General features: G+C 45.4%; 1 protein-coding gene across 7 annotated transcripts in view; it reads left to right on the top strand.

Annotated features, from left to right (window-relative positions):
* Ppp2r2b (protein phosphatase 2 regulatory subunit Bbeta) overlaps positions 1-18,291 on the top strand; it is a 433,386-nt gene that overhangs the window by 384,412 nt on the left and 30,683 nt on the right. For all 7 annotated transcript variants that reach the window (XM_047555459.1, XM_047555458.1, XM_047555457.1 and 4 more), the window contains one exon: positions 10,603-10,767. In XM_047555459.1, the coding sequence (XP_047411415.1) occupies positions 10,603-10,767 (165 nt within the window). The remainder of the gene's footprint in view (positions 1-10,602; positions 10,768-18,291) is intronic.

The following is an 18,291-nucleotide window of genomic DNA, read 5'->3' as shown; positions in this document are numbered from 1 at the left end:
CTTTTCCTCCAAGGAAGCAGAAGAAATGTGGCTTGGGACAGAGGAAAGTGAGTTTCCCAAAATGTGGTTCAGACACCACTGGGTGGGGTGGTAGGCAAGAGGCTTCTAAGCAATGTTTAGACTTTTTTGTTTTCCTAATTACAATGAGTATTAGAAAACACAACCATCATACCTATCCTGTGAGTTCACAGGTGCTGAAAAATTCATTGAGATCATGAAGAAAGTATATGCCAAGTATTAAGTCCATAGCAAGACAAGCGGCCTGGAGATAGGGTTAGAAAAAATCCTGCCTGCCAGGCTTGGCATCAGTATAACATTGGCAGCATGACTGAGCACTCAGGTTTTAGAGTTCAGTAAGCACGGCGTTCTCTCACCCAACTCTACTACTTTCTGTCTGTGCAAATCTTCACATTTCCCAATTGACTTAAGCCTCTATTTTCTATTTTGTCATCTGCAGAGACGAGCTGTGTCAAAGAGGACTGATAATTACACACACACACACATACACACTCTTCAGGCAGTACCTTCCTAAGTAAATAATTGATAAATAGGGACTACCACAATCATGATTATTGTTCTTTTTAATATTTAGTCTGTTTTATTGATAGACTTATCCATTATAGAAATTCTTGGAATGTACATAATTTTCTTTTATAGCTTAGCACTTCTCATGTGCAATATTATATTAAAAGATATGTTTTTAATTTATTTTTTATTAGATTATTGTTGAAAGGACAAGGAAACTGGAAAAGGGAAATGTTACAATGGTGGATTGTGTTCTGTTGAATTCATTATCTGGGTCATCTTCTCAATTCTAGACTCTTCCTTTGGCTCTACAGTTGGCTAATCTTTGCAAGATGTTACTTTTTATGCCCTAGTTATCAGATATTTGCAGGATCTCAGGTCCAACACTTTGTGTTTAGCTCCAGGTCAGAGCAAGACATTACTAACCCTTATGGCACCTAGCCATGAATCCTGTCCTTCCTGTTGCTCCCTGGCTGTGTAACAGATCCTGGCTTAAAGTGGACAAATGTTGATCTTAATGAATGAACCATAATATCTCATTTCTGTATAGGGTAAGAGGCAGCCCTAGCTTTTCAATAAGTGAAAATTGCTTTTAAAATGTTGCTTATTAATGAAAGCTGTTATGCCCAGGACCCTTTTGAATGCTTTTTCTTGGGACTAAGAATGAGTTGACCTGGGTTTGTTTTTAGTCCAAGATAGAATCTAGTAAATAGACCCATACTAAGTAAAAGTACAGGCACAGCCCTCAATGACTGCACATTAAGCACCTGTTTTATGACCGGTACTGCACTAAGACTGAGGATACAAAAGTAAAAAGAAACAAATGTTCTGCTTTCAGAATGACATCAAATAATCACACTATTGAGTATATAATTATAAATTGAGATATGTTCTATGAGGGAAAGGAGTAGAGTTTTATGAATGCATTTTTTTTAAAAACCTGCCTCAGACTGGGGAATAAATAGACTTTGCTGAGAAACTGTTAAGATCTGAAAGAAGAAGAGTATGAGCTAACTGGCCAAAGAGGTGTAAAGAAATTTGTCCAGTATATGCAGAGGTTCTGTGACAGGAGGGAGCATGAAAAATTAGGGAAACTTTAACCACCATCACTGGAGCCCAGCGAAGGAAGCATGATATAAGCAACTATGGAAAGGTCAGCAGAAGCCATGCCTTGTAGAAGTGTATTCTCCAGGAATGAGACAGGGGCCTTCCCAAGGAAGCCAGCTGAACTCCAGGATACTCCCTCTTTGATCTTAGCAGCCCTGTGTGGACTGAGATGAGGCCCATTTGGGATTGATGCCATTAGTAAAGGATTGTATAACTTCAACCTTGCTTTACAGCCTCTGGTGCCCCTTAGTACCATGGACAGCTGCCTCCCCTTTAATTCAGTGGGATTCTGCCAGACAAGTTTTGGGGGAAGTGTGGGGCCTAGTACAAATTGCTCTACCTTGTTGCTGCCAGTGACTTTTATCCTGCTGAAGAGCAAAAGTACAATTCAATTTCATAAAAAGGCATTTAATGTGCCTGATGCAGTGGCACATGCCTGTAATCCCAGTGCTCAGGAGGCTGAGGCAGGAGGATCTTGAGTTCAAAGCCAGCCTCAGTAACAGCAAGGTGCTGAGACCCTGTCTCTAAATAAAATACAAAATAGGGCTGGAATGTGACTCAGTGGTCAAGTGCCCCTGAGTTCAATCCCTGGTACCACGCCCCCGCCCAAAAAAAAAGGGCATTTAATGTGAAATAAAGGCCTCTGGTCCAAAGACACATCCAGCACTTAGCCTGTGCAAACCAGAGCAATGCACTACTTTCCTAATTAAAAGTGACCATGGTGTATTTTCCCAGGCTGGGTGCCTTGCTTGTGTGGATGCTGATCCTCTACATTGGAGGCCAGCCTGGGGATCTCTGGAGTAGGATCTCTTTTCCCATAAGAAAAAGTCCTTTGGGCCCTTTATTATCAAAAAAGAGGGCAGAATCCAGCCGATGCAGACTTTGGGTTTCTTTAGCTTCCTCAGAAGAGGATAACTTAGTAGTTGAACTATAGACTCTGAAGTCAGATTCACTGGATTTGAATCCAGCTCCAGCTCCTAAAAGCTATAGAGCCTTCACAAGTTACCATCTCTGTAACCCTGAGTTTCCTCAACAGTTAACAGAGATGGTGATACAATCTAAGGCTACTGTGAGGATTGAGGGAGGTGATCTCCAAAGTGCTAGGCAGAGTACCTGGCACAGAACGAAGACTCCTAGGTGTAGTTGTTACTATGTGGAACATTCCCCAGCCCACTTTTCCTCCTGCCATGTTGCTTGGATACTGTTCTCTCCCAAGAAAACCACAGGCTAAATAATTCACACTGTGCAGGCCTGGCAACTTGGTCTGTCAATCTGCTTTGCTATTCTGCATTAAAAAAAAAAAAAATGCCTAGAGAAGTCTGCTAAGTCACAAGAATGAATTAAAGTAAAAGCCATAAACATTTGCTGACCATTTACTATGTGAACTAGAGGTGACATGAAAAATAAGCCCTAGAGCCCTAAAGTCATGGCCCAATAATCGGGAAGTGAGGGGGATGCAATCAAACTTCAGTCAAAGAAGCAGAAGCAGAGAGCTGTGTGGATACAGAATGAAAACATTCTCTGTACAGAGGAAGAGAGGGAGACAGGGGGTGTGATTGACTTATACCAATGGCTTTACCTTGCAATGGTGCAGCTGGCCCAGACAGTTCAAAGGCTATAGGACAGGAAGTGAGGAAGGGGTAATTACAAGCAGGCTGGAACCCCCAAGTCTTGAGCTGGCAGCCAGGAAGGAAGTCTTAGAGGAAAGACAGAGCAATTGCAGACCCAGCAGCCCTTATGGAAGGCCTAAGCGTTTGCTAAATGCCTTTCGGCTGATTAAGTCAGACCCACGGAGAATGGTCTCCCTTTTGATTGACTTAGAGACAACTAATCAGAGCCTGCGTTCACATCTGCAAAATCCCGTCACAGCAACACCTAGGTGAGTGAGTGGTTGAGTGACAGTGTGTGTATGCTGCAAGCCGGCCACTTCCTCCCTTTCACCCTCTAACTCTCCAGGGAATATCCCCTGTAGCTGACCCAACCCGAAAGGGGAAAGGGAAGCTCAAGGAATGTAACCTCACCAAGTGAACACATCACGAAGTCTTCAGAGTCAAATGTAGGGACAGAAGGAGGCAAACATGTAACCACACTAGGAGAGGGAAGTCTAGCAATTTTTTGAGCCTGTACTAAGTGCCAGATACCATAACATCTCCTGCAGTTTTTTTTTTTTTTTTCCTCTTCCTTCATTTGCCCATGAGTTAACAGGGTTAAAATCATTCAAGACTATATAACTGGTCCCAGAATTTGGGATTAAAATTCAGGCCTCTCTTATTCCAATTTACAGTAAAATTATGTTACACTATAATCTGTAGTAAGTGTTCTCATGAAGGTGGACTCAAGGCACTGTGGATGCCCTGGACAGGAAGGATCCAGAAAGAATCCTAGAATGCTTCAGAACAAAAGGGACATCTGAGGACTAGGGGTGGCATCAGTGGCAGAGCCCTCATCTCACATGTGCGAGAGCCTGGGGTCAGCCCTCAGCAGTGCAGTAAGTGGGTGGGCGCACATCTGAGCAGCCTTGGAAATTTTCAAAAGGTAGGATTTCAGGCTATCCTACATGAGTAGGAAAGAGTTTATGGTTTAGGGAATTTCAAGTGCTCCCCAAATTATACAGGATGACTCAGCCCAATGTCTTTTGAAACTCACTATTTACTTAATATGGCATTATGTGCCTCTCCATCAGACCCCTCAGACTAAGCCAAGCCATTGGTAAACATCCCAGGAGTATTTGCACATTGGCTTTTTCTAAACCCTTAAGAGGGGAGTATTCCTTGGAGTCCTCTTGTGAGATCTCCAGTGCTTATCAAGCAACATATCCTTTCAGATGATAAAATCTGGATGCTTTGCAATCATTGCTCAAGATTCAAAGATTAAATTTTGACCTTGGTAAAAAGAAAGGACCTTACCAGGCATGGTGGCACACATCTGTAATCCCAGCAACTCTGGAGGCCGAGGCAAGAGCATCACAAGTTGGATCACAAGCCAGCCTAGGAACTACAGACCATGTCTCAAAAAGGGTGAGGGGTGTAGCTCAGTGGTAGACACCCCAAGGTTAAATCCCCAGTAAAACACACACACACACACACACACACACCTCAAAGCAACTCAATATACCCTAAAAGGAAATCTAACCCTAATATGATCAGTATTTAAGGCCAAGATAGGACTATTTTCCTCCTTCAAAACTGGCTGACTGCAAGCGGGATGTGAGAAGCCTCAGCACTTTTGAACAGGAGACCTCACACAGGTAAATGCAGGTTCCACTCTGCAGCATGGTCAAACCTTGCAGTCCTGCAGAAAGAGGGACCTTCCTTGGCTCTCTGACCTGTGATTGGCTTAGGTAGGACTTAAGAGAAAGAAGAAAGCTCATCAATATCAGCAAAATCTGGAGTAAAGAGACAGGCAGCTGAGGGCAGTTCCTGCAGAAGCCCACAAAGCCGATGTGTATAAACACTCTCCTTGGAGAGATGTGTTCTTCCTTCAGGAAATGGAATTTAGACCAATAGAAAAACCACTTAACAATTTTTCTCCTTTATCCCACTTGATAATTGAAATTCTTAGAGGCTTTTAATAGGATTCTATTCATTTAAAGGCAAAGTAATTGAAACCCAGAGAGATAAAATGACTTTCCCAAGTTCTCTCAGCAAAACAGAATGAGATCAAAACTGAAACCCAGTCTCCTACCCACATTTTGCTGCAATTATAACACTTACCACAATGTTATCTTGGACTTCACCCATACAGATGAGGTTTCGGCTTTGTCAACTCTTTCATAAAGGAGTCTAAGCCAGGGAAACTACTACTTTTTTAATGTTTACTATTTTCTTTGCTGAACAGTATACAGTAATTGTAGAGATTTTGGAAAAATAACCAATAACCTCACCACCAATTTTGCAGTATGTATGGTATATTTGCCTCACAATTTAAACTTAATTTTAGCTCATTTGACCATAGAAGAGAAAAATCAAAAAATTCGACCTCTTTTTTCTTCTTCTTCTTCTCTCTCTTTTGGGCACTGGGGATTGAAGTCGGGCACTTGACTACTAAGCCACATCCCCAACCCTATTTTGAATTTTTTTAGAGACAGGGTCTCACTTTGTTGCTCAGTCCCTTGCTTTTGCTGAGACTGGCTTTGAATTTGAGACCCTTCTGCCTCGGCCTCCCAAGCCATGGCTCAGCTCAAACTCTTGATTTACCCAGGAAATTTCCTTCTATTTAGTCTGGGACACAAACACACAAATGTCCACCCTTACACAGCTACATACACTTTTTCTGTCCCATTTTATTTTTCTGCTTAGCAGTTATATCTGTCAAATATCCTGCATGTCACGCTTGTTTACCTTGCTTATTGACCATGTTCCCCTTAAAATAGAGGCTCCATAGATCAGAAGTGTTTCAGGCTGCTTTTGTCATTGCCGTATCCCCTGTGCCCTGAAAAGTGTGAGTGGGTTGTGGATTCTTTGGAAACACTTTATGTGAAGGAATGAATGGATGAACAGATCACAGGTACTAAAAGGCAACTTACATGCTGAGTTTAGCATCCAATCTCCCTACAAGACAGAGCTCTATTTTCTCCTTGTCTCTGGCTTTCAATCTGATTTTTTTTTTAATGTGGCTGTGTTCAGACTGTACCTAACTTTGTCCCAAAATTTCCTCCCCTAAAATCATATATAAAATATATATAATTATGAATAATATATAATTATAAATATATAATTTTACACATATATACAATAAATGTAGAAGTGTCTTAATTCATTCTCCATCCTAAAATACCACTTCATCATTAAAAGAACATGTGGAAATGGAGCTGGCAGTTGAAAACAAAATATTCCTAGAACTTCCCTGATAAAACTATCACTAACATTTCCGCATCTTGTCTTTTAGGTCATCATTTTTTAGAGTGTAAGGTCAAACTGCATTATGATAACACTTGAGTTAGAATTTTTCATACAGTGGTTTTTACAGGTGTGGAAATTTCACTGTCAAAACAATGTAAAGAGATAGATAAAAGTTTGCTTAATCACTTCCTTATTTCTGTCTATTGATTTGGATTGCTGTCCATCTTTTTCTTTTTTTAATGTTGCAGTAGACTTTTCTTGGTATTGCGATTTGCTCTACTTGGATTAAGGAAATGACTTTTGAATGGCCTCACACTCCCCTTACCACCCTGTGGTGATCCTTTCTGTTCCCTCTCCCCACCACTGATGTAATTTATGGCTCCGGCTTCTTATTTGTTGGAATCAGATCCCTTAAGGGGTGACCTCCCAGTGTCTTCAATTATTATTTTAAATGATGCCTTAGGCTACTGCCTGGCACAGCAGAGCCTCACCTTCCTGCCTTCTGCCTTCCAAGCATGGAGCTCAACTACCCAGCTGCCTGTGCCCCCTCCTGTCCTCAGAGCTGCCTCCAGAGTCCCAGCAGAGAGCCAGATTAACCCCTTTTGTTAGCAGAGACAATTTGCCTAGGTTTAGCATTAATAAGGAGTGCCATAAGCAGTTGGGGTCAGAAAGAACATATCTGTCAAGCCCCAGGGTTAATTTAATAGCAATCTGTTGGCTGTCTAGGTTTGATATTAGCTGTGAATCCAACGCTGTGCTTTGCCTTTGCCATTTAGTTTTTGGGGACAACAGGGAAATAATTTGGACAGAGTGCTCCAAAGGATGAGAGGAGAAAATTGACTGTCACAATGCATCATTCCAGATAATACAGGGAGCCGTGCCTTCCTTGCTCTTTTCTGCTCCCCCACCCCCATCCCAACACAAAGGGCAAAACAACCCATGCTGAAAACACACTTTTGCCTTTGCAGTAGCACTGCGGGAAGAGCCTGAGTTCCAGGGATGCACCATGACATTTCCTTCCACCTTCCCCATAAGTCATTGGATTTCTGGCAATGCCTCTCTCCCATGCTTCTAGAAGTCACCAAGTCCTCCATTAGAAAATAAGTGAATGCATCCTTGTCAGGTTTTTGTCCAATATCTGGTTAAAAAAAAAAAATTATAGGACATAAAACTTCTGGTTCGGGAAAATGTCACCAAAGTGGTAGGTGACAGGCCCAAAGCAGAAGAGAGGGTGCTGCCCTCCCAATTAGCCAGGCACCAACTCGAAGAGGGTCAGATGCTTGGGAAGGCTGCTCGTCAGGGAGGCAGCGTGACACTGTGGTCCAGAACTCAGGCTCCTGAGTCTCACGAACTTGGCCTTAAAGCCAGCTGTGCCCTCATGATTCACATAACCTTAGCGATTTATCTCAGTCATTGTTTGCTCAGCTATAAAATGGGGCTGTGATCATCCTGATGGTAGGAGGCTGAGAGGAGGGGCCGGTGAGAGGGCACATGCGTGCTTAGCACAGCGCAGACCCAGCGCCTGGTAGACCTCAGCTGCTGTGGTTACGATCTGCCTTATCTTTACCATCATGCTTGTTAAAAAAGGGAGTAGATCATGGTTTATGCCCTGAGCCCTACAGGCAAACCCCATAAGTCAAAAGGGAGACTCAGACCCAGAAGGGAGAAAGCAGAAGGCTGGTGGACGAAAGGTGGGTGAGGGCTGGCCTGGCGGTCCAGGATGGGTGGAAGGAAGGACAGATCCAGAAGCAGGGCCCTAAGCAGATTCAGTGGGCACATCCCCATGAACGTGTCCCCGGGGGCGGAGGGGTGTTCCTGGTGTCATGGATGTGCTGAGGCACTTTGTTTTCACACATTCTGACTTCGGGGCTTTATTTTTAGGTGGCTGTAGCACCTCCCCCTCCTCCACCGTGAAAGCCTTCCAGTTCAGCTTGTTTTAGAGCCGCTGCCGGGAGAGGTTGAGAAAGCAGACACCAGATTTTCTTTCCCTATTTTGGGAAAAGAGAAACATGCTCACTAGCGCAGTAGGGTAGCAAGCATCTTTCCGGAGGGCAGTGAGATCTGACAGCAGCTGAACACTGTCCTCTGCTTACCCTACACCATGTCCTGGCCATGGAGGCCAAGGCTGGGTCAAGGGAGCGGAGAGGAGGTCAGAGCTGCCCCCTGCAGCCTCCTCTGAGCAGCAGGGGCTTCTGCTCCCAGGAGTATGTACTAAACGCAATAATAGTTATAACTCTGGCAGAAAGAATTGAGTTGAAAGGTAGTAGTTTGTGAATCCAGGGGACCCGCATGCCCTGGAAACCCTAGTGATATTTGCATCTGGGTTTGATAGGGGAAATTGTAGCAAAATGTAATGTTAACTCAGTTTCAAACTAATTTTAGAAAGGACCCAATAACAGGATGTAGAGGAGGTCATTGAAGGGGAGGAGGCACAACCAAAGCCTTTGTTATGACAAATTGCATGCTGGAGATGTTCTCACAGCAGAATAGGTGACGTTTGATAGTAGGTGGCTACTTTGTTGGTGTTAGTGGGACTAAAAATACCAGCGCATTTGCTTGTCCATCTCAACTCTAAGGTGGGGACTGTGCTCCTTGCTTAATGAAAAGCGTAGCTGACTTTGATCCATTCCTAGGATGGTCTGTATCAAGTTACTGCGTGTTGATTCAATGCATTGCTTGCCAAAATGTGGTATGTAGACTCCTGGCTCGTGCATGTTTTCATTTTAATTGTTATACATTTATTTCCATGTGTTTGATAAAATATAAACTAGCTCATGAAACTCATAACTTTATGAACATTGGGTTCCTACTTATATGAAACTGAGTAGAGAAAAAGTGAGCCCATTTAAAGATGAAGATAAAAATGTTAAGTAAAAAATATTACCTGACAATATATAGATGGGGTCAAAATCATGAAGTGGTAGAGTCTGGGAAAAGTGGGAATCATTTTATTCAGCTTGACTGGGTAACAGGATCCACAAGGCCCAATCCCTTGCAAGGAAGTCACAGGTCCTCAGAACCTCAGCCCCAGCTAGGTGCTGCCCAAGCTCTTGGTAGGGGTGTAAAGGGATCGGTACAAACCCGTTCCTTCACGCATGCCAGAGGCCCTCCGGAATTGTTTGTTTCCACTGAATTACCTTCATAAGCAGAATGCTAAATGTTTCATTCCAACATACAAGAGTGAGGTCTTAAAAAAGAAAATAATTCTTGATCAAGAAGAAAAATAGTGAAGGAAAAAAAAAAAAAAAAAACCTAGATGATAAAACCAAAGAGTGTGTTCCATGGAGCCTAGATCTCTCCCACTGTGTATAAATGGCTTCTTTCTGATACGTAAACTCCCACCCAATCTCTAAAGCAAATCACAGCTTGGGGAGACTAAAAGGCCTGTGTATCTTAAATGAGAGAAATGTTGCATAACTATGAAACAGCTCAGATTTTTGTACTGGAATAACTTCCTGGTGTTGTCGCTCACTGGCCCTGTATCTTGAGGCAAGTTATTTTATACACTCAGAGCCTCCCTTTCTACCCCTGAAAACTGAGTGTAAGAAAAGCATCACTTACAAAGTTGCTGCAAGGATTAAATGAGATAAAGTACATGATATGCTTCGCACAGCGAATGACCTCTAGTGAGTGCTCAATAAATGGTAGCAGCTATTATTATCAACGTAGTAAACAAGGTCTCAGGAATGTCATGAAAGAGGATTTGCAGTCCATTGTAGCTGTGATTTATCAGCCCAGAAGTCTGGGTAAGGAGTCAAACAAATTAGAATTTATGGGACTAGTTTCTTAACTACTATTATGTGAAGGAAACCAAGTCTTTGCAACTTGGCTTTCATGAGCAGGAAACTTTGGTCATGAAAGGACATCGCCTACAAGTCAGAGGATAAAACAGTAAAAAGGAGTCAGGAGACCTGAGTTCTAATGCTGCCTGTCACTACCAGGAAACCCTGAGCCTCATCTGCCTAAAACCAGTAGCACCAGCTGGTTTGCTAACAGTGGTAACGAAGGTCCACCTGGTGCCTGGTCCATGCTGCCATGTCACACTCATATAAGATGGTGCTATTGCTAATCCCCCAGCTCCAAGATCCCGCCTCTACTCCCCGTCCCCTCCTTGACTCGTCCGTGCCAGATATCGTGGACATCAAGCCGGCCAACATGGAGGAACTCACAGAGGTGATCACGGCAGCCGAGTTCCACCCCCATCACTGCAACACCTTTGTGTACAGCAGCAGCAAAGGGACAATCCGGCTGTGCGACATGCGTGCGTCGGCGCTGTGTGACAGGCACACCAAGTGTGAGTAGCATCCTGGGCTGTGGAGGAGGGGCACGGGACCTTTGAGATCTCATTCCACATAAAAGACGTTCAAACCTCTAAAACATGCAGAGGCAGAGCCCATCCCTGTTAGCAAGGGGCTTAAGTAACATTTGTTTTTTTTTTGTTGTTGGTGGTGGTGGGAGTGCTGGGGATTGAATCCTGGGCCTTGTACTTGCTAGACAAGTGCTCTGCCAACTAAGCTATATCTCTAGCCTGTTGTGGTGCAATCCAAACTATGTGTTAAGAAGATAACTCTTGCCAGGTGCAGTGGCACACACCTGTAATCCCAGTGGCTCTGGAGGCTGAGGCAGGAGGATCATGAATTCAAAGCCAGTCTCAGCAACTGAGTGAAGCCCTAAGCAATTCAGTGAGACCCTGTCTTCAAATAAAATATAAAAAGGGTTGGGGATATGGGTCAGTGGTTAAGTGCCTCTGGGTTCAATACACCGTACAAAAAAAAAAAAAAAAAAAAAAAAAAAAGATAACTCTTGCTGCTCTGGGGAGAATGGCCCTGGGGACTAGCCCAGGGAACCAGTTAAGAGCCTGCTGAAAGGGTGACCTGGACAAGGTGGTGGTGTGATCATGGACAGCAGCAGAGACTTTCAGACTATGTGGGAGGCCAAGAATAGACCAAGGGGCTGAGGTCGTAGCTCAGTGGTATAGCATTTGCCTAGCATGCGTGAGGCACTGGGTTCGATTCTCAGCACCACATAAAAATAAATGAATAAAATAAAGGTCCATCAACGACTTAAAAAGTAAAATACCAAGAGTCAAGAGTGGTGTCTCGGTCTGGGGAGATAGCTCAGTTGGTAGAGTGCTTACCTTGTAAGCACAAGGCCCTGGGTTCAATCCCCAGCACCACAAAAAAAAAAAAAAAAAAAAAAGAGTGGTGTCTCAGGAAGGAACTGGTGGCCCCTTGGAGAGGTTGAGGCTACGGGAACCAGCACTCCAGAAACCTCCGTGGTTCCAGTGGACAGCAGAGAAAAGCTTCAGAGAGGGTGTTAGAGGGCAGTCCAGCATTCAGGTCCTCCTGGGGTTTTCAGGGCACTGACAGAGCAAAGTAGCTTCAGACCCCTGGGAGCAGAATGCTTAGGAGCAAAAGCTAAGACCAGATGGAAGCAAGTGGAGCTGCTGGCACCCACAGCCAGTGCCCTGGTAGGTAGAGTGGGCCTGGAGCCAGCCGGGAGCATTCCTAGAAAAGAAACTGTTCCCCAGGGCAGAGGCGCCTGGAGGCAGAGGAAGCCCGTTCGTGGTGTTGAGCTGAACAACATGCAGCTACCCAGTGCTCGGAGCGTGACCCTCCACGCCCCCGCCCGCGCCAGGTGCTGCTCTGCCCCTCCACTTTGCTGTGCAGAGTCAGGAATGAAGACCATCCTCCCTCCCACGGTTCCCATTTTCAGTTTCAGTTCCTATGACAAGAGTGGTCTGGTGGTTCTAGGAGAGGGATGGATGCCTCCTGCTCCTTTGGGTGACTTTCGTTTGCCGGTTTTCTGGCAGAGGATTTGCATGGAGCAGCCAGTGGGGGAGGGGTGAGTTGTCTGTGCAGCGTGAGGATTCTAGAATCCACACAGACCTAGGCCCACACCAAGCTTCCCTTTTAAAAAACTGTCCTTTTCCCATATTCTTTTCCCATATTCTGATATATAAAATGGGTAAGATAATCATAATAGCCACTTCATGTACTTGTCATGATGTTTAAATGAGATAAATGTTTCAAAAATTGCTAACGAGGTATCTTACATTCCGTTTGTTTTTTTTTTCATACTGTCTTCAAAACTTGGCATGCATTTTTTTTATTTTTACCAGTTGCATTTCAAGTGCTCCAATGCATACCAAGTGGCTACCACATTAGGGCAAATGTAGGTTGTTCCATCAAGAAAATTCTGGAGAGAGCTGAGAGCTCCTTCAGAACATGAACTACTCTATCTTATTCACTGCAGCCTCCCCAGCACCTTACACAGTGCCTGGCCCAGAACAGGTGCTTGGTAAATGCCAATGTTGTGCTAGTGTCGATCTTTAAACAGTTTGCTTCCAAAAGTCAGCAAGGAGGAAAGCATTCAATGCAGAAAGAAGGGTTTGCATGTGCAAAGGTCCTGGGGTATAAATTGTGTTTGTGGAAATGCAGAGTAATCCGTATGACTGGTTTGTAGGGAATGACTGGAAGAAGAGTTGAGGCTCAGGAGGAATGCCTGAGCCAGGTCATAATGGCAGTGTTAACAACAAAAGTGGAATGTTTTGGCCAAAATTAGTAAACACCAATCAAAGTAAGCAGAGGAGTAATCTGATCAAAATTAGATTTTAGAGAAGTTATATGGATAGAAGGCAGAAGGATGGAGGGTGAATTCTGACAGGGAAAATAAAGAGACAAAGATATGAGTTAAGACGTAATAATGTCAGCAACTTGAGAGACTGAGGCAAAAGGATTGCAAGTCAAGGTCAGCCCCAGCAACTTTATGAGACCCTGTCTCAAAATAAAAAATGAAAAAGACTGGGTATGTAGTTCAGTGGTAAGTCACCCCTTGGGCCAGGCATAGTAGTACACGGCTATTACCCCAGCAATTCAGGAGGCTGAAGCAGGAAAATCTCCAGTTCAAAGCCAGCCTCAGCAAATTAACAAGAGCCTGAGTAACTCAGTGAGACCCTGTCTGTAAATAAAACAAAAAAAGGGGCTGGGGATGTAACTCAGTGGATAAGCACCTCTGGGTTCAATCCCTGGCATGGATGGATGGATGGATAGATAGATGATTGATTGATTGATAGATCACCCCTGGGTTTAATTCTCAGTACCAAGAAGTAGGGGAGTGGGAAGAGGAAGAGGAGGAGAAGAAGATACTACACTGTTGAATTTTGGCTCATGGAATTCTTTGTTGGGGGAGAAGCCTGTCCTTGCTTGTGGGATTTAACAGCGTCCCTGTCCTTACCTACCAGAAGTCAGTACCACCAGCCCAGTTGTGACAGCAAAAACTGTCCCCAGACCTTGTAAAATATCCTTTGTGGGGCAGTTGCTCCCAGTTGAGAACCACTGAGTAGACCAAGATCCACTTGGTCAGTCCTTCCCCATGACAGCCACGATCTGTGGTGTGTTTATTACTCTGACAAACTGAGCAGGCTGGGGGCATAGCTCAGTGGCAGAGGGCTAGCCTAGCATGCCCAAGGCCTGGGTTCAGTCCCTGGCACTGCAAACAGGAAAACAAAACAAAAATACCTCTGACTAATACAGCAGAAAGGTAAGACTTATCTCCTATCCTCAAAGATAGAATCTCTCCAAGGAGAAAGGTGTACCCAGGAAACATTTCAGGCAGCATGCACACAGGCCATGTGGGTTTTCATACCCAAATGGATAGGGGAGACAGTTCCGGCTTAGGATGTTCAGAGAAAGGTGGGACGTTTGGGACAGACCTTGCAGGGAGGGCAGAAGTGGAACAAATGAGTGTGGAAGGTCAAGTAGAATTTGGTTAGGAGGGGAATGAGAAGTGTCTTTTGGACTGTGGGCACAGAATGAGGAAAACTCAGGTTACTAAGTGCATGAAACTTCTAGACAGCAAGAAGCGTCAGGCTCAGGGGAAAAGGGACCTCAAGTTAAGGATGTCAGATAGGGATGCTGGTTCCTAGCAAGTTGGTCCTTGAAGATGAGAGTCAAAAGTTTATGCTCTCGTATGTTCATTCATTCATTCATTCATTGAGTGCCTACTGTATGGTCAGAGCCTGACTGCTATGGTAGCCATCTATTTTAGTCAGCTTTTTCACTGCTATGATTAAAAGACCTGAGAAGAACAGTTTTAGAGGAGGCTCACTTTTATTCGGGGGCTCATGGTTTCAGAGGTCTCTGTCCATAGGAGGCTGGCTCCATTCCTCGGGGCTCAAGGTGAGGCTGAACATCATAGTGGAAGAGTGTGGCAGAGGGAAGCAGCTCACATCATCAGGAAGCACAGAGAGACTCCACTCGCCAGATAAGAAATATGTGCACCAAAGGCAGCCCTTGATTCCCACCTCCTCCAGCCACATCTACTTGCCTTCAGTTACCACATAGTTAATCCCATCAGGGATTAATTTACTGATTGCATTTACTGATCATAACCCAATCATTTCTCCTCTAAACCTTCTTGTATTGTCTCACACATGGGATTTTGTAGGACACCTCACATCCAAACCATAGCACCTCCTTAAACTTCTCCTCCAAGTACAGCCCTCCTGAGTCCAGGCCACTGCTGCTAGGAAGGAAGGGCATCTGTGTTTATTTACAATCTCCAACCTCTGCAGTTGCTGTGTGGACCTGATGGATGTCTCAGCAAAGGCCAACAGCAAATGCCTGACAAAGACCAGTGATCCAGGGGGAGGCACTCCCCACCTAGGTTTTCTTTTACATCTGATTTTTCTACCTGAACTCTCATGTGAGGTTTGAAAATTGCCCCCATCAAAATGTATTTTGATTTAATAATCCTCCCACACCCAAATGTCAAGCAAACTTGATGTTCTGAAAAGATGCAGCATTTCTCCTGTGGTTTCCTGTCCTCCTGGAGCACCCCACACCCTCCCTCCTCTTTGACCCCCTCCTCGGATACAGACAGGTGCGCCAGTGTGAGCACAGTGCGGGTATGTGGGGAGTGATTTGAGATCGTTCAGCTGAAAGCAGAGTTCACTGAATTCCCGTTTTATGGGAAAATACAAATTCACAGTATCATGAAGAAAAGTGAGAGAGTCAGTAGGGTTTGCTTCAGTCTCCGTCTAAGGCAAATCCATAACCTGGACCAGAAGGTGGCTGTGGAAATTGAAAGAAAGGGAAGGGATAAAGGAACTTCTTTTAAAATACCTGTGTGCGCTGTCGGTGAAGTTCAAGGCTGGCTCTCATCACACACGGGCGTGATGTCAGTTGCTCCATGTCATGCCCCTCTAGGCCATAACCTGTCTGAGGATGAGAACCGAATCTGTCTTGCTCACATCGTGTTGCCAAAGCCTGGTCCATAAATAGGCAGTCAGTAAACATTTGGTCAATAAACAACCGTGTGCCGAAGGTTTCCATAAATGTCACATGGGAACCAGGACTCATGGGAAGCTGCATTGGGAGATGGTGAAGCAGTAGGGGTCAGTTTGGGACATGCTGAATACAAGGTGACATGGGCTGCCCACAGAGGCAGGTTCTCTCTGGTAACTGAAGGCAGGGCTGGACTAGAAGGGCCATTGACCTGGAGGGACACCAGAGAGGGCACAGGATGGCTTGGTGTCCTCACAGCCTAGCAAGGCTGACTCCAGCCCAGACATGGGAGTCAGATGGATCCACACAAATTCCTAATATTAGGGAGTAAACTGAGCAGGGTGCTTGACGAACGGTGAACTCAAGATGGAAAAAGGACAGAGACCTTAGAAAAATTTTGGAATAAACAAGAATGATTGACAGCAGATGCTCTGGAACCAGAGCTCAACTGTGGTATGTAGTGTTGGTGTGACCTCAGACAAGGTATTCCTCCTTCTGAGCCCCAAGGGCCCCGAGTGAAAGTAGAAATACTAAGAATGGCGTCATAGGGGTGCTTATTCACAAGAGGTAGATGCCATCATGGGTGTAAGCTCCTCACCCTCTGCTGGGGTTAATAAATGGCAGCAGCAGCTCTCACAGTTATCCCTCCCGGATCCCCCATTCCAGGCCTGCACTTGTGAGGTGCCTGGAACCACTTCCCTTTTGCCAGACACGTGAAGCCCATTATTCACTTACGTAATATTTGTTGAGCACATACTAAATGCTAGGTACCATATCAGACTCTGGAGACACAGTGACAAGCAAAAACAGATGGAGTGCCCTCTCTCCAAGAGCTTACTAAATTAGTCAAGATTCTCCAGAGAAACAGGGCAGGTATGCACGTGTGTGTGTGTATAAAGAGATTTATAAGGAATTGGCTCACTTACAAAAGCAGTCAAGTCCTAAGATGTACAGTCAGCAAGGTGAAGACTCAGGATTCCACCCCACAGACCATCAGGCTGAAGACCCAGGAGAAGCCAGAGTTTCTGTTCAAGTCCAAAGCAGTGGGGAAGTATCCAGGCTCCAGGGCAGTCAGCAGAGGCGTCCCTGGTCATTGCAGGAAATCAGCCTCTCGATTCCATTCCCACCTTCTGCTGACTGAGGTCCATCCATGTTAGGGAGGGCAGTTCCTTTACTCACTCTGTTAACTTAAAGTCACCCAAAGCACCCTTAGCGAGACACCCTGAGTGTCTGACCAAAGATGGGGCACCGTTTGGTCCAGTCAGATGAACACTTAAAATGAGCCACCCTGTCTGGAGAAATAACGACCCATTAGAGAATCACCAGCAAATATGGCATTACAACCGTAGTAAGTGGCATGAAAGAGAAGCATGTGGTGCTCCGAGTGAGTGTGGCGAGGGCCGCGCCGGCAGCAGTTGCTGAGCTGAGATCTAAAGACCAGGACGTGGGAGGAACCGGGAGGAGCCATCAGGCGTGCAGAAGCAGGCGGCTGGTCAGGACACACCCAGGGGCCCTGGCCCGCTCCTCCCTCCAGCCTGAGCCCCATATGCAGCGCCCCTGGGTGGGTCCCCACGAGGACCCAAGAACTAGCCCGTGACCTGCAGGCTTCTGCCAAGCCCTGCCTCTCCACACCCCAACCCCACAGCAGCACAGCCCTGAATTGCAAGCCGAGCCTACTAATCTAATTAAGGAGCAAACGAAATTCATTTTCCCGACCCTTCCAAGAGCCGGCCGCCTTTGCTGCAGATCTGCCTTTGTTTCGCCAACGCCGCAGCCCCCAGCTCCTGCCAGCTGGGAAGGCAACTTCAATCTGACCTCTCGCCTGACATTTCATATTGATTTTCTCCATCCTCCTCAAACACCAGTCTGCCGTCGGCCGCGGTGCCGCCGAGGTGAGCGGGCGGAATTGAGACAGTTCATCAGAGTTCAAGACGAGCAGCAACATTGGCTTTCGGAGATGAGCCCCGAGGAGGAGGGTATTTAATAACCGTCGGCGTTTAATCAGAATGCCGAGGAAAACCGTGTTATCAGAGCTGCATATATTAATTTCCATATGTCCCCCACTCTGCGCACTCAGCAGGGGTTGGAAGGGATGATTCGTTTTCTCCCTCCTCTACTTTTTTTTTTTTTTTTTTTTTTTTTTTTCCTATTGCTTCTGGCGGTAGTGACAGGGCTGTGTTTGCAGTTCGAGATGCCTGAAACAATAGGGTACTGGTGGCAGCGGCCCTAGGCTAGTCTGGATCAAGCTTTTCCCTCTCAAAGTGTGAGTGTTGGTGGCAGGGTGAAGAGACTGGGCAGGTGTGACGAAGCCAACCTAAAAAATGAAAGCAAACTTATATCTTGAATTCTCATGAATCTGGTTCCTGCCCACCTCTCCCATCTCAATTCTCTACAGCCTGGGCACGTCGGCCTGCTTATTGCACCTCCAACAAGTGCTTATTGCACTTAGCCCTTTCCTGCCTCAGGACATTTGCACAGGCCCTTCCTCTGCCAGGAAGGCTTTTCTCTCATAGCCTTCACTTAGCACTGTG

Source organism: Sciurus carolinensis, chromosome 6 (assembly GCF_902686445.1).
Source record: "Sciurus carolinensis chromosome 6, mSciCar1.2, whole genome shotgun sequence".
Lineage (NCBI taxonomy): Eukaryota > Metazoa > Chordata > Mammalia > Rodentia > Sciuridae > Sciurus > Sciurus carolinensis.
The sequence above is the reverse complement of the archived record's forward strand: the minus strand, read 5'-3'. Positions and strand labels throughout refer to the sequence as shown.